This window comes from Amia ocellicauda, chromosome 1, assembly GCF_036373705.1.
Source record: "Amia ocellicauda isolate fAmiCal2 chromosome 1, fAmiCal2.hap1, whole genome shotgun sequence".
NCBI classification, from domain to species: Eukaryota; Metazoa; Chordata; class Actinopteri; order Amiiformes; family Amiidae; genus Amia; species Amia ocellicauda.
The window spans coordinates 57,383,269-57,399,195 of NC_089850.1; the positions used below are offsets into that span (position 1 = coordinate 57,383,269).

General features: G+C 47.8%; 1 protein-coding gene across 4 annotated transcripts in view; it reads left to right on the forward strand.

Moving 5' to 3' along the window:
- LOC136754317 (dixin-A) overlaps positions 1–15,927 on the forward strand; it is a 46,294-nt gene that overhangs the window by 13,673 nt on the left and 16,694 nt on the right. For all 4 annotated transcript variants that reach the window (XM_066710509.1, XM_066710506.1, XM_066710510.1 and 1 more), the window contains 4 exons: positions 2,677–2,806; positions 3,473–3,598; positions 4,425–4,677; positions 6,356–6,472. In XM_066710509.1, the coding sequence (XP_066566606.1) occupies positions 2,677–2,806; positions 3,473–3,598; positions 4,425–4,677; positions 6,356–6,472 (626 nt within the window). The remainder of the gene's footprint in view (positions 1–2,676; positions 2,807–3,472; positions 3,599–4,424; positions 4,678–6,355; positions 6,473–15,927) is intronic.

Consider the following 15,927-nt stretch of genomic DNA (forward strand, 5'->3'; position numbering starts at 1 on the left):
CTTGAGTCAAAACTAATAACAAGGGATAGATAAACGGATAGATACATCCATATATGGGTAGGTGGGATTTTTTGACTGGAAAAAGGACTGCCATAGGAGAGAGCAATAGAAACGGGACGAGGAGGGTGTCACCTGACATTGTAAAGACCTTATAGATGCAAATCAAGTAGAAAACGTGATTTCAACATAGAAATCAAACTAGGAAAGTTCTTCACATATTCTACCATGGCAGTACTGTCTGCCTCGGGTCTGTCCGGCCGAGCAGGCAGATACGGTGTTCGTGTCTGCTCTGTTTCGTGCTTGGTCTTGGCTCGCAACTAAGTGACCTCTCTGTTCAGGTTGCTCAGTTTCCTATGGTGAGCCCCCCCCACCACTGTGACACTGTCCCATGCTGAGAATCTGGCTCTGGCTCCACTCAAATTCAAAACAAGCTTTATTGGCATGACATGTTTACACAGGTATTGCCAAAGCAATTAGGTACATTACTCTACATCTGAGTATTTCCTCCTTTTAGGAGAGTGGATGTGGGGGGGGGATTGTGTGTGAGAGCAGACCACTGCTGGGATAATGGCCCAGCACCAGGTGCATGCAGAAGATTGTCAAGGACACTTTCTATAAATGCATTTATTTCATTATGTCGGCTTAGAGAACAACTTAACCATTAAGTGGACAACTGTAATACAATACATTCAAATACTATGCATATTCTTTTCTACCTTTTTGTGTGCATGCCTTATGTTTTTGTTTCACGCTGATTATCATTTATTTATTTATTGTCAGGCTGATTTACAGTTTGCCTAAAATGAAGCATACACCTTTTTCAGAACATATTTTGTAGTACAACGAGGGCAAAATAAATACAATATGGGTGCACTATTATATTAGTTAGAGCAGGCCTTCTAATAGGACAGACGCAGTTACAGCAAGGCAATTAACAGTGCAAGAACAAGTGAAGGAAAGATAACGAGGAGTGACAATAGAGGGAGGGAGTGGAGGAGTGCCAATTAGTAAGTGCATCAAAGTCAGTGCAGTTTAGGTTCTCTCTATTCTGAATGATATACCAGTAACTTAAAAAAAATATGTGATGCTGTTTTTGTTAAAGGGGAAAATATTTAAAAGATAATCTAGTGGGGCCTCTTCCTGCGGGCCTCTATGTGCAGGGGGGGCTGGCAGAGTTCCAGCCATGCTGACAGCTGTGTCTGCAGACGGGTGCTCAGACAGGGCCCCGATTCACTGCTCCGGACACGCAAGAGCGGCTCCGTGTTCCCGCCGGCCTGCGAGCTTATTCTTCCCTGGGCAAACACGTGCCGGTCCGCACAATGGGCCCTGTGTGCGGCAATGTCATCAGGCCCCGCTGCGCCCATACTGGCTTCTGGGGGGGCAACACCTCAGTGTGCTCACCGCTCTGTCCAGGACTGCAGCGCTGCACCGGCCCGGGCACGGCCTTGCGCTGCGGCACGTGAGGGCGGAGGTGTTCCCTTGTCCCTTTCGGCGCCGGTATTGCGAGCATGAGGTGGATAACAGTATCACTTTTGTTCTCTGTGTCCGTCACTTATCAGAAACAATTTCTCAGGGAAATCTGCTCCTACACAGCTGGTTGGTTAATTTTGTAGCACTGCAGCGTTACACTTTGTGGGCTGTTTTGTGTTTGTTTGTTTTTGTGGTAAATGTGGGCTTTCTTGCAAAAACACTGCAGTGGATTGGCAGAGGAGTCCAGTGCGAGTATTTGTTATTAGCTTAGTTGATAACTTAGTAAGTTAACCAGTTGGTATAAAAATGAATAGATAGTGTATTTGTGTCCAATGGAGATGTACAGAGAGCAGCAGGATACATTTTAAAACTGCAACCTCAACCAACCGGAGTCATTATAGGTATTGACATACCTATAATGGCATTGACTTCGAAATAGTGTAGTGAAGACTGGTGATGATCTATAGACTCCCCATTAATACAGTAAATGAACCATGATAATACAGTGCTCAGCTGCTTGGGGGTTCTGTTTCCTGGGCCGTGTCTGATGATGCTGCAGCAGGGAAAGTGCAAACCGGGCCTAATCCGTGGACATGACATGCTCTCTTTTCAAAGGCATGGGGATTTGAGTTGTCACAGGCGCCGGTCGCTGAGCTCTGAGCAGTAAAGCCTCTTTGCCATCTGTGAGCTGCAGGTATTAGGACAGGATGCCCAAACAAAGCAAGGGGAGTAGTCACAAATGCCTTCTCTCCTGGCCTAACCACTGAGAGCTGTTGGGGGGGAAGGGGGGACATTTATAGGGGGTAGTTTGTATTCCATTGAGACGTATACATGTTAGCCAAACCGAAGATACAATACTGTAGTGTCCTACCTAACCTCTAGGGCTGTCAGGTGGATCTCGCTGACAGCCCTGTGTTTTGAGTTCAGTCCACTAACCAAGACCGTTTGCGTGACTTGAGTTTTTTATGTTGGGTTTCAGTCATGCGAAACGTCAGTGCACTTTTTGTGTTCCACACCAATGACAGAATTCGTAATAGGCATTATAGTAGGGCATACACAGTGTTTCCTTCAGATTTCGTGGGCACTCGTTGTATGCCAGCGTATGCCCTTGACTACACCACTGGCATGTGTGCTACAGCTAACCAACCTGCAGGGCAGTGCAGTGCAGTGTGTGACTCCAGCACCGGGTGTATTTTTGTGTCTCAGCAACAGCTGCAGGCGTACGTGTCCTGGGTGAACTTCCAGCTGAAGAGGAAGCCCAGAGTGAAGCCCGTCCAGGACCTGCGGCAGGACCTCCGTGATGGGGTCATCCTGGCCCACCTCATCGAAATCGTGGGTGAGAGTCTGGCCCTCACACAGACAACACTGCGCTGCACAATATCACACTGCACTGTAACGTACCATCCTCCCACTCATACCCATACCGGCTGTGTGTTTCTTATACACACAGGCAATACTAGACCTCATTGCACTGTACTCACACTTGGAGAGACATTGGGTTTCTTATATGTCTTCGGTCGGCTATATAGGGTTCCCCAAATGACTGCTTCCCAATTCGCAATTCACTACACAATTCCACACTGCCTTATGACACTACACTCAAATTAGTGTGTGTTCCCTATTCAGACAACACTGTGCTACAATAAACTGTGCTGCGCTCATATCTCATGTAAATCATGGGAGAGATGCACATTAAATACAATGTACTGTAGTGTACTGCACTTTACTAACTTCTAGGGCTAGCAGGCTTTACTTACAGTGCTGTATTAGATGGCTGTCTCTGTAACAAAGTTAAGTAGTTAATAACACTGCCCTGCACCACACTGTACTGTACCACACAGACGCTGCAGATAATCACACTGTTCTCTAGGTGCACGACACTGTCCTGGGGCAGAAAGCTTTGTGAGAACTATGCTGCCAATTATACAGTGGGTTTATCATTCTCTTGGGGACCCCTTACGAACGAGATAAGAAGTCGCCACCCATGCCTGTCTCTCCCCAGCCGGCGAGTTCCTGGAGGGTATCCACAGCACCCCCAGCGATGCCCAGGAGATGCGTGAGAACGTGGAGAAGGTCCTGCAGTTTGTGGCTTCCAAGCGCATCCGCATGCACCAGACCTCGGCCAAGGGTGAGTAAGGGCGCCCTCTTGTGGAGATCCTGCCAGCTGCCCCTTGCATAATACACAAGCTTACTTTCCAGATTTAGTGTGCTATGTAAATACCCTAGCATGTATAAATGTGCCAAAAACACAAATGACAAGACATTTATTTACTTACAAAAATGAAACCATAGTAATAATTAAAAAGTTGCAGTCACTGTTATATGCCACATATGCGTATAAAGCATGCGTATACATGATTGTTTAGTACCTACTGTCACTGAAGAAGCCCTGGACAACTAGTCTCTGGTACCTCTGAAGTGCAGCCGTGTTTCTTATTCATTAAAAAAAAAAAAAAAATGCTGGCTTCAAAATGCCATAAAGTCAGTGTGGCTGTACTTGCCTAGAGCTGCGGTTTTCCACTAGAGTTCCCTCTGCCTGCAGGGGGTCCCAGCTGAGCTCTAAATGACTCCACTAGAACCTTATTTAAACTATAAATTAGTTTTGGATTTAATTAAGTAACTGAGAGCTCAGCTGGAGCCCCACACAGAGAACACGAAGGACTGCAGAAACAGCCTTCATAAAAATCAAGAGCAGCACATTGCTTACTGACAGTCCTGGGGCTTCTCATAGAAACCCCCCTCTAGGCAGAGCCGGGCTGTGTGTGTTGATCTGTGGGGTGTATCTGACTGTAGGCTGAAGTTGCTGGGCATTCTCACCTCTCTGTTCTGGGTGATAAAGTGATATATTGTAACAATTGTGAGTCGCCCCGGATGCGGGCGTCTGTTAAGAAATATAATAATAAAGTAATTAAGGTGACTGTGCTGCTGTGACATTCTCCTCCTCTTCTGCTCAGATATCGTGGAGGGGAACCTCAAGTCTGTCATGAGGCTCATCCTGGCCCTGGCTGCCCACTTCAAACCCTCCACCTCAGCCAATCACAGGGCAGGGGCGAGCGCAGGGCGGGGCCAGACGGCGGCCTCGGACAACCACAGGCCGAATTCGGCCACGGCGATGGCCCAGAACGCCGTGGCAGCGCTGGCGGCGGCCCGTCAGGGCGCCTCTCGCTCGGGGCGCGGAGTGTTCCAGGCTCGGCAGGACTGGCATAGGTGAGGAGCACCCCCCAGCCACCCATTCCCTGCACTCTCTCCCTCTGCTTTTTTCACCAGCAGTGTGACATATTCCTTCCCCTTTCCGTGTCTTCTGCTCTGGGATGGGCTGTGATCTCTTTGTGTGTGTTCTGCTGCTCGTGGAGATCGCTGGTCATTGTGGAAGAGAATTGTCTCCACTGGCATTCGAGCTGTTGTCTAAAACTTTGTAAATGATCAACTTTAAGCGTCTGAGACCCGGGGATATGCATCTAATTAAATATGAAATTGGGTCTGCAAGGTAATCAAAAATCTGCAATCATGAATCATAATTAATCTTGTTGCCCTAGAGGGAACGGAGTCGTCCTCGCTCCTCTTGTGGGTGTGGCGGGAGGGGGTCCCTGGTGTGTTTGTCATTTAATAGTCTTGTGTCCCCTCTGGCAAAATGAAGCTTTTGACTGAACCTGCACTGATTTCTCAGCTCTTTGATATAGAATATGGCTTACCCAATGTGTGAATATGTGGCCCCTCAGTTCTGTCTTATTGCCCCCCCGGAATGCGCCACAGTCCCAGCGGTTTCTGCCAGTTGCACAATACCCCAGTGCCTGGATGCTCGGCAGTTGTGAGACGTTGTTACATTGCCTTTGGTCGTGGCGTAGCCTGTACGCACTGTAAGAAAGCCAATTTCCCAGCCTGTGCTGATCAGATGCGCTCAGTCCTGGTGTGACGATACCAGAAAGCCACTATATCAACAGAAATGACACTCTCTGTGTCGGGTTTAACAAACGGTTGGCTTTTATACAAATTAGACTGTCAAAGTAGTAAAATCTGTATTACTCTAATCAAATCACTCAGTCTAACCTCTTTTCAGCCTCGCGAGTCGTTCTTCATTATCCCTTAAAAATTAATTTTACCCTCGGCACTCTCAATTGAATCAGCCCTGCTTAATAAGCTTAGGCGACTGAGGACAAATCCCTTATTTTAAAAGGAGCCAAAAATAAAGCGCCGACTTGCACTCTCTTTTGGTGGATGTGCGCTGCCCTCTTGTGGATTTGATGTGCAGAGCAGCAGTGGAAATTCACTCAACACAGGCTGTGTGACATGTAGGGTCTGCTAACTTTTACAAACAGTAGGACCTGGGGACCCCCTACCCTCCTGGTTTTTGTTCCAACTGAGCTCTTGATTACTTAATTTAAGTAACAATCTGCTTAGATTTCACTTTTATATTGTGTAACTGATACAAATGTGGTTCCTTAATAAGATATGTCCCTTATACATTATTATACTTTACTTAAAACCCCTACTGTTTAAAATAATTAAAAGGAAATTATTACTTCAATTAAGGGTTCAATTAAATAATTGAGAGCTTGGTTGGAACAAAAACAAGCAGGATAGGGGCTCCTCCAGGACTGGGGTTGGGAACCGCTGGTCTAGGACACTTGTTTAACACAGTTTTTACTTTTTAAATCGAACTGGATGCCTGTTCTCCACTTCCCCATGATAGCCACGCCATCTTTTCAGCCACTTTGCTGTGCCTGTCTGAACAGCAACAGACTGGAAAGGGTGTCGGCCGATCCTGGAAGATGGGGGTTAATCTTGGTGCTGGAGGGGGCTGCGAATCCGGTGTTGGGCTGTGTGTGAGGGGCTCCCGTTGTGGTGGGTGTGGCGGGCGCTGAGTGTGCTGTGTCCTGTGCCGCAGCCGGGGGCCCAGCCTGGATGATGAGATCGAGAACCCGTCGTGGAGCGTGCGGGTGCTGGTGCAGCAGTACGAAGGCCAGAAGAAGTCCACGGACAATGACCAGGCCTCGCCCTCTGGGTAAGCCCCGCCCCCTTATGGCTTCCCCACTGTCTCACAGTCATCCTACTGTACCCCTGTGCTTTTCTTTGCTCTCCTTCTCCTTCATCTCTCTCCTCCCCTCTCCTTCAGCTGTACCACAATCACAGCCCCTCTCTTCTCCCCACCATTCATCCATCCCTTTCTTCCACTCCTCTCCTACCTCTCCTCTGTTGCACATTGTCACTGCTCTGAGCACAGACCTGCTATCGTACTTGCAGGTTCCCCCCTGGGCAGGGTTTCCTGTCTCAGCATCGGCGCTCTGCAGGGAGATGTCACTCCCTGCCTCTGTGGGCCCGTGTAATGTCCCAAGGGAATGGGAAATTGATTTGCTGGTGGCTGTGTTTGGATTTTGTTTTTGAACCCTTTTGACGTTGAGTCGTTGGTTTTCATTTCTGGACGGATTTCTCTACATACATCCAAGTCTCCATGGGACTCTTGCCCAAGCAAAACCGACTACAATCCCTTGGCCCTCAGTCCTGTAGCCTGGGGTGTTACAGGTTCAGTTAAGTCCCAGCCCCCCTTCTCCCCTAATTTTCTTAATAAATCCCTGATTGACAGCTGGCTCTGCTGTCGAGGGGGCAGGCATTTGTCAATTGAGACTCCTGATAGAAACAGAATCTGATCCCAAGCCCCAAACCCCCAGTCTGGCCGCTGTGGAAAGGCTTAACCGAGCTGCGATTATTAATCTGCAAAAGGCTTTCATGGTCAATCCTAGCAGGGCATGCAACCTATTTAAACCAGCCAAAAAGCCCCACATTACCCTCGCTGATTGAAACCCATTTCTGTGAAAATGGGAGTTGGTCCATGATTCTGTGTTGGTCCTTGTCACTTTTTCCCTTGTTGGCCTGATATCTCCTCATGACAGCAGCTGGAAATGTTTATATGTATATATATATTTGTTTTAAATGGCAAAGCACTTCAAAGGGATTATTCATATAGCCTTGCGATGGGAGTATTAAATAATATTAATGTCTTAGATGTTTCCCCTCTTGTTTTAATGTACTTCATATTTTTGGGGGGTGGAATCTCATTCTGGAGCTGAATTTATCATCCTGGAATGTAAAATCCTGGCCCTGATATCCAAGCACTGTAACTCAAAGCAGGGGAGCCTTGAAGGAAGCTAGTAGTATTTAATATTTCCACCAGAAACCCACACCAACCCTTTAAAACTGTCACTCCGAGTCAGTGTGTTTGTGTGGCTGCAAACCAGCAGGGGAAGCTCATGCTGACTCTGAGAGGAGGCCGAGAAGGGCACAGTCTCCTGGAGATTTGGCCTATAGGACACCAAGGCCGGGACAATGCCTTCACTGGCTCAGAGGAAAAAACGCTCTGAATCTTGCAGGGGTTTAGCAGAGCCATCTCAGCCTATGGTCCTTCCACTTACGTCAGAACCAGCACACTTGACTCACTGAATCCCCCTTCTCCTAATGCTGCAGATATCTAGGTCAGTGCGCAGCCTGGGTCCTGCAGTCCAGCTGAGATTGAGAAAGTCGGTCCGGAAACTTAATGTAATGGCTCCCTTGGGCCTTTTTAGAGCTTGTCACCTGGGCAGGTGGCTGGAGACGGTTCAGGTAAGGACTGAATGCACCGAGAGCTCAGCTGGAACCCAGCAGAAGAAATGGGGAAACTGCAGGTTCAGGAGGGAGAGACGCTGACCTCAGTAAGGCAGGCTACACTGTGCGAATTGGATACATGCACAATGCACAGTACAATCAATTGGCTCCAGCCTGAGAGAGAATAAAGTCACGCTGTTTTTACCAAAGAGTGGGTCATAGTGTCTACAGCTCAGATTATCACATAACCATGTTGTCATGACCAATGTGCAGAATGATGCTCTGGCTTTTGTTTTTGTTTTCCCATTGCAGTGGTCGTTTATCAATAGTTAGTCCAATGCTATGATTGACTTTTGGCCATTTTGCCGTGAGCCAGTGCGCGGGAAACAGTGCCGTGACTCATTGTCAATGGATACTGAAGATAAACAGTGGCTAAACAGTGGCACTCGGACATCGTTGTGAATGAGCCACTCTTAAAAAGCCTCAAAGCAGTCAATCATTGTGTGATCCGTGCAGGTGACACTGGGAACAGTTTCAGCCTGTTTGCTGAATGAAAGAAAGAGTGACTGAGTGAATGAATGGGTGAATGGATAGATGAATGCATGGTTGAATTAATGACAAAGAGCCTGAATGGACGTGCCCAAAACTCAGGTTTTTAATCCGACACAACCCTGGTCAATGATGGTGTAATCCACACTGCTTTGCCAACCTGACGCCCTACATTTGAGATAGTGGGGAGGCTGGTGGGATGAAAAAAATCTGGGCTGCTAATACCAGCCCTGCCCTCCCCCTCCGACCCCCTCGCCCCCGACACTGGAGCTAGGAACCCCAGCTCTATTGTGTGCAGGCTAGGCCCTGTTTAACAGGCCTACGAATGTACTTCAGCCAAACTACCTCTCTGCTGCCCCAGTGAGAGAGACAGTCTCCGTGGGGCGACTCCCTAGCTGAGGGGAGCTGGGAAACTGGGCCAGGCGCAGCAGCAACAGTAATGTGAAGTGACTGGCCAGTTCCTCACTGCCGGGAGTGAGCTGCTTTGTGTGTGTTGCTGACAGACCCTATTAAGATGGCACGCTCTCAACACAAAACACAAGATGGCATTAACCCCCACCCCCACCCCCCACGCGCGCACACACACACACACACACTTCCTTTCTGGGCTCCTTTCTCTGTTGGTTTGTTTTCAAGGGCCTTCCACTGTGAACTGAGATCTCACTCTGGGTATAGGTCTGGCAGGTCTCCTTACCCAAGAGTGCCAGTGTAAACAGTATTAATCATTGTCTGGGCCCTGGGAAATGATCGCCTTATCTGGATCGGATTTTGCTGGTTTCCCGATGTGTCCAGGTATTGATTTGCTGCTCCTGTGTGTTCTTGTTAGTCCAGCCATGCCTGCCAATACTCGAGGACTGACTGATTTCAATTAGGGGCCACCCAGTCAGACCTGGAAGCCCAATGTGAGAAGACCTCTGCTCTCTCTCTCTCTCACATTTATTCCAGCTCTTCTTCGAGACCACTGATGGATCCATATAGGATCTTGCAGTGGTTCAGTTTCACAGGTTATTGACCTTGGTCGGTGTCAGTCTAACTTGAAAACATTGACTGAAAGAAGTCAAAGAAACATTTAGTGGAGCTCGAATTGGTGATGTGGCGTTGAAATATGAAAGAGAGACAAACAATTGTCAACTTGAAGATAAATGAAACAGTGCATTACATGGCAGATGGCCACTTATAATTTCCCACCTGTTCTGATCTTAAACCTTCAAGTAATCGATGATTTAAGATGTACGGTACCTTGGATCATCTTGTCTCCCCTTAGCTGGCCAGACAGTGTCCCTGAATGACCGGGGGACCAGCCCTGTATGCTTATTACACCCCAGGATGCATCTCACACTAGACACACAAGATGGTTGCCTGTGTGTGGTGCCCAGAGCTTGTTTATTTATATTTATTTGTATTCACTATGATACAGAACAGCCCAGCAGGTTACTCTTAAAATAAACAGACCACACACACACTCCGAGGATCTGTGATGTTCACAGTACGGGCTCTGTTCTGTACCCTGAGTGTGTCTCCTGTAAAACAAACAGCTGAGTTTCACCGCGCACAGCCTCTCACTGCCTCCCCTTGTTTCGTTGCGTTCCAGAATAGACGCTGACCGACCATCAAATGCCTTTTGGCACTAACTGTGTGTGATCTTCTGAGCCCCCGGTTGTGGTTGGGTATCGCACTGTGGGATCTTCAGATGGTTCAACCCATGACTTGTGTTTTTCAGTCCAGCGCGTGGCGTTGTGTGTGGGGTTCGAGTCTCCACACGGAGGGGCGTGAACTGATCATCTCCCGATTTGAACCCCTTGCACATCCACTCTCCCACAACGATAAACGAGGGCAGAATCTCGTAGGGCGAAGAATCCCACTTGGCCGGACCCAAGTAGGCAATTGACAGGGGACCAAACATATCCCTCTAAATAGACTGTGGATCTGAAATCTACATACACACACACACACTTCACTCTCCAGTACAGGGACTTTGCAGCAGTTGGAAACCGAGGTCTTTAGAGCAGGTGGACCGCTCAGTGTGGTTGGGTTTCAGTTTGCTAATCGATGCTCGTGTCATCTGGCCTCTCTTATCACAGGACGTGTTAAAAATGTCATCAGATTGAATTAAAGGGAAGTGTTCTGAGCTGCTTCGCTGGCCCGGTGGAAGTTCATTTCACCAGAGCTTTTTAATCGTGCTAAGAGGGCTCGTAATGTAAACTCCATTACATTCATCCCCTCCAGCCAGCCCTGCTTTCTCCCCTCGCTGCCTTTCAGGGGACAGGTGCTCGAAACTGTAATTGTAATTGTCAGTAGTTAAGCGATGGGAAAACACACCAACCAAAGCACCACAACGTTGTGAGAACGATAGCTGGATATTTGCAGTGTACGACTGCTACACTGTGCAGATAAATAATATTTCACTTAGATAATCATGACCACATTAATTTTGGTGAGACCTGTTACCTTTCATTTTATAGTTATTTTCCTTTTTTGCTTGTACTTTGTGTCTGTGTGTATGGTTGATTAATTGTAATTGTGTTGCAGTTGTTGTTGAGGTGTGTATTTACTCCTCTTTCTCTGGTTTCTTTTTCCTCTCTGTATTCCCGTACGCCCGCTCCTTTTCACGCATGATCGAGACACGTTAGTGTGTTATGGAGAGCCTTTTGCAGATGTAAAGTGAGAGCAGGTCTGCGTGTGTTTGGCTCTCGCAGCTGGAATTCCTTAAAATAAAGCGGCAGAACTAAACTGGGAGCCAAAGAACAGGCCCACCAATGACACAGTGTGATGAACGAGGGTCAGGACCCCTGGCGCTGACACCCAGTCCAGTGCCGTCCACTTTGCCACTGCCTCTACTAACTGGTTTCCCCTAATGAATAGACCCCACAAAAAATGAGGTGTTTGTGATGGCATTTTATACTGTAGAAACAAATTAATTAATTATTATTAAAAATAAAATAAAATAAAAACCCAGATCACTGGTCTTTATAATCCCCAGTGCTAGCGAGGGACCAGGGGAAGAGTGTGCATCTGTGGGGACCTGCTGTGTGCGTCTGTATGTCTGTGTGTGTGTGTGCGTGTGTGTGTGTGTGTGTCGGTATGTATCTGGGCATGTCTGTCTGCCTTTGTCTACACTGGTCTGGGTTTGTGTGTGTGTGTGTGTGGGAGTCTATTCGTGCCTGTGTGTGTCTGTCTGTTGGAGTCTGCGCTCGTCTGTGTGCGTCTGTGTTTGTCTGTGCGCGTGTGTTTATCTGTGTGTGTATGTGTTTGTCTGGGTGTGTCGGGGTCCCTGTGAGTGAGTGTACTGACCATGTATTTCTAGATATGTGTGTGTGTGTGTCCGTGTCAGTGTGGAAACATCTCTGGCCATATTAAGTTAAATGGTTTTGTTAAAAATCAACAAACAAACGTGCCGGTCAGGGATCTGTCAAAATCATCTTCCATTCTCATGCTTGAATAAACAGGCCTTTTTAGTTTAAGACTCACCCCCCCACTCCCCTTTGCTGCTACAGCACGTCTCCCCCCACAGAGAGAGAGAGTGAGAGAGAGAGAGAGCAAGAGTGGGAGGAGGGAGGAGGGGGAGGGATAACAGACCACAGGGCTGAGCTATGCCTGACATCTCTACAGACTGAGAGAGAGACAGAGAGAGAAAGAGAGAGAGAGGGAGGAGTGAGGAGTGAGGACAGAGAGATGCACAAAACACAGGCTGCCAGCTTTCTATAGAAGGAAGGAAAGCGTTTTTTTGTGGGGGGGGAGAGAGAGAGAGGAGAAGGAACTCGACAATGCAAATGTGAATGGAGTGAAGAAGAAGAATAAAAAAAACAAAAAGAAAGAAAGAAATGAGCTGGAGGCAGTGCCTGAAAAGGAACAGCTTTTGGTGGAGGAATATCACTGCCTTCTCATCTGGTGTGGAGCCGGATCTCATACCCCTCTCTGTCCGTCCACACCGGGAGTCCAGATGGCTGAGGTCTGAAGCGCGGTGAGAGGAATGAGTGGAGGAGGACTGGAACAGACACACACAGGAAGACTTGGGGGGGTTTTCTTGCTCCCCAGGACGCTCTCTGTCGCACAGGCACATCTTTAGAGGGGGCGTCTCAGTGTTGCCTGTGGACAGTCTGCCGTGAGAAATCCCTGCTTTTGGAGGGGGAAGTGATTCTGAAATGCAGCCAGATGTTTCTGGCAGCTGGAGTTGCCGTCTGCGTTGTCAGTTCGCCGGCTGAAGAGGAATTTCTTTGATTGTTGCTGTTATTTAATTTTAATTCATTTTTTATTTCGTGCTTGCGGGAGAAAAATTTAAAAAACAAGCGAAATTTTAAAAACAACTCCGGATACTTTGTGTGCCAACGCGCCCCTTGCCCTGCCCAGCCCAACTCCACTGGTCTTGGTTGGCAATGCGGGAGAGGAGGGATCGCGCTGTCCCCAGGGTGGTGGAGAGAAGCAGCATCCTGGGAGGTTAAAGGTCAAACAACAAAATGGGGGCCAAGCAGATGAAATGGTAAGAGGGAGTGGGGGGGAGACACCAGCGCAGACAGACAACACTCTCTCTCTCTCTCTCTGTCCCTCTCTCTCACCCTCTACCCACGTGGTCCTTTCCATAGGGCGTTAATGTGCCGTGCTTACTTTCTCGCTTACCTAAAGGGTCAGTGCCCCGTGAGCAACAGAGAAGTATATCTTGCCTTTTGATTTCCCCTTCAGCGTCCTGTTACTTCTAGGTTGTAGCTCCAAGCACCTTAACGCACAGAAGTCAAGACGCCGGTTAAGAAAAAAGCGAACTCGAAGTCAAGCTGCTTTATGCAATTGACCACGGCTTGCTTTTGTTCTGAAGCGAGAACCCAAGGAAAACAAACGCACTGCCATGACACCTTGGTGCCACAGTCTCTGCTCTGGCCAGTGTGTGTGATCATGTGAGGTTCACAAACAGGTGGGCAGAGGGTTCGAGAACAGGGACAGGTCTGGCTTTGGTTCTTAGAAGTTTTTCTTCAGCTCTCAGTATACACTGCAGATTCTATTCTTGATGCAGCTCTTTCTCTGTCTCTCCAGGAACCGCGCTAGTCTGTGTGTTTGTGTACACGTAGAGCTGTGTGTATGTTTTTCAGCCCTTTCGTGGGCTGGCTGCGACGCTCTCCAAACCGATCTCTGTATTTATTGCGCTGTCTGCCTGTCTCATCGCTTTGTCTTTTGCTGTTACATAAGCAGCTCATTGCGAATGTAGTTCCCATGGAGATGCACTGGTGAACAGGTGGATGCGAGCCTGTGTTTGAAGACGCTGGTTGTGTGTGGGTGGGTGTGTTTCTGTGCATGGCAGACTGTGAGTCAGTGTGAGCACAAATGGGTTAGAAAGCCTTGGACAGATTGGCAAATGTTGCGGTGGCTTATTTTCACAGGAGATCGTGATCTGGAAGCACTAACAAAAGTTGAATGTTCGGGGGGAGGGCGGGATAAAATGACAGTTTAAATAACAGCTCCATCAAGCTGAATGGTTGGCTCCTGCAGTGCTTGAAGCAAATGACTTTCTGTAGTTATTTTTATTTTATTTTGAGACACTAAAAACTGAACTTCACCAAACAACAACAAAGAAAGCTTCAATCATGTCCATTCCCAAGTGTTTTGATAAAAATAGAGCGCGACCAAAGACCGCTGAAGACAGGCTATGTTCAGAAATGGAAATCAGACCGTGGTTTCAGAGAATTTCTGCCTCAATTGTGGGACAGAGTTACTGTAGTTCTGCATATTAAGCAGCATCTTCTCCCCACGGCCCGAGCCTATTGTCTCAGCAAGTTCCATGCCGTTATAATTACTATCCCAGAAATCCTAATCCCCTCACAGCCGTGGCACAGTGTTACTCTGTAGTGCGCAATATCAGGCTTCACAGATTAGTCTCTCCGGACCGGCAAGGTAAACCAGATGGATTTGGTTAAGATGAAGCGGGAGAGCGGGGAGGGGGGCTGTGTTTTTTTAAATTGATACATTTTCAGGGTTGTGCAAGAAAGATTTTCTTATTCTTTCCCGCTGTCAAGGTGTTTTGTTGCGTTTTCTTCAGCTGGTGCTCTACGATTCGTCTGCGATCTTATACAGAGCTGGCGTGACATGGGAATCAAGCACTTTCACTCCCCTCCCGCGCCCCCCCACACGCTCTGTACCAGCATTTTGTAACGGGATGATCATGAAGAGAGAGAGTTACGTAAGCAACTACTGGGAGCTCCTGTCAGATCGGGAGCAGCTGTAGAAATGCCATCCAGGAGGCTTTTTGTCTGTGGGGGAGAAATAAACTTTCTTCAGAGCAATGGTTTGTAAAGCCTGGCAACTGCGTCTGAGATTCAGCTTCTGTGCCTGGAGCTGCAGGTAACTTCAAAGGTGCAGCATAAGTGATAAGTGCCCTTCAGATCAGAGTCCCCTCGGCTGTATAGTTTACTAACTCTCTGATGAATAAGAGAAAGCTTTGGGTTCAACCAGCAACAACACCAGCACCACCACCACACAATAAATTAGGAAGAAATCTCCCAAGATGCTACTTTCAGTCACCTGGTGGGCAGCGCAAGGGCTGTGTAGTATCGCTTTGATGCTTAGAGTTTGCTTGCCCTTTTGGTTTTCGGGGGAACTGCTCCAAACAGGAAGTGTGCGTGGCCCTGGGTGCCATCTTTTACAATTCCTTCGGCTATCTGGTCTAGATATCACCCTCTTGGTTGTGTTGTATACTGTGTGTATGTATATATATATATATATCACAGACCACAGTGGGAAGCACAGTTGTTCTCTCCTGCTGAACCCTGAAGGCCAGTAATGGGCTATTTATAGACAAAGTGCTACTGTGTTATCAAAAGGAAATCCCCAAGAGGTGTCCTAAAGTCCAGCTCCCCCAAGTTACACATTTTCAGTCAATTGCATAAAACAAACAGTTCTGCATTGCACTTGGGGTTGTTCTGTTGTAACCCTTTACTATAGTAAATTAGTGTAGGCATTTAACACTTTTTAACAGGGTCCCTGTACTTATGCCACAGTGACTCTCCTTTCACACAGTTCTCCCGCTGTAGTTTTCACCGATATTGAATTGGCTTCCCACACTATGCCGTACCGTAACAACTCGGTGATCGCCTATTGTAAACCCTCACCAGAGCTACAGTTATAAAAACGATACCCAGTGCGTTCTGTACAGAGTCGTGGGACAAAGGGCTGGGTGGCAGGACGTCTGATGTCAGCGGCTTTGCACTTCTCCTTTAAGACGGGCAGGAAACGTTCCTTCCATGTTTTCCGTACAAAACGTACACATTTTCTCTGCCTGTGTGTTTTCTTCCTCTTCCCTCCCTGGCAGCTATTACATCCTGCAGAGACCTAGCCGCCCTGTTGAGAAAC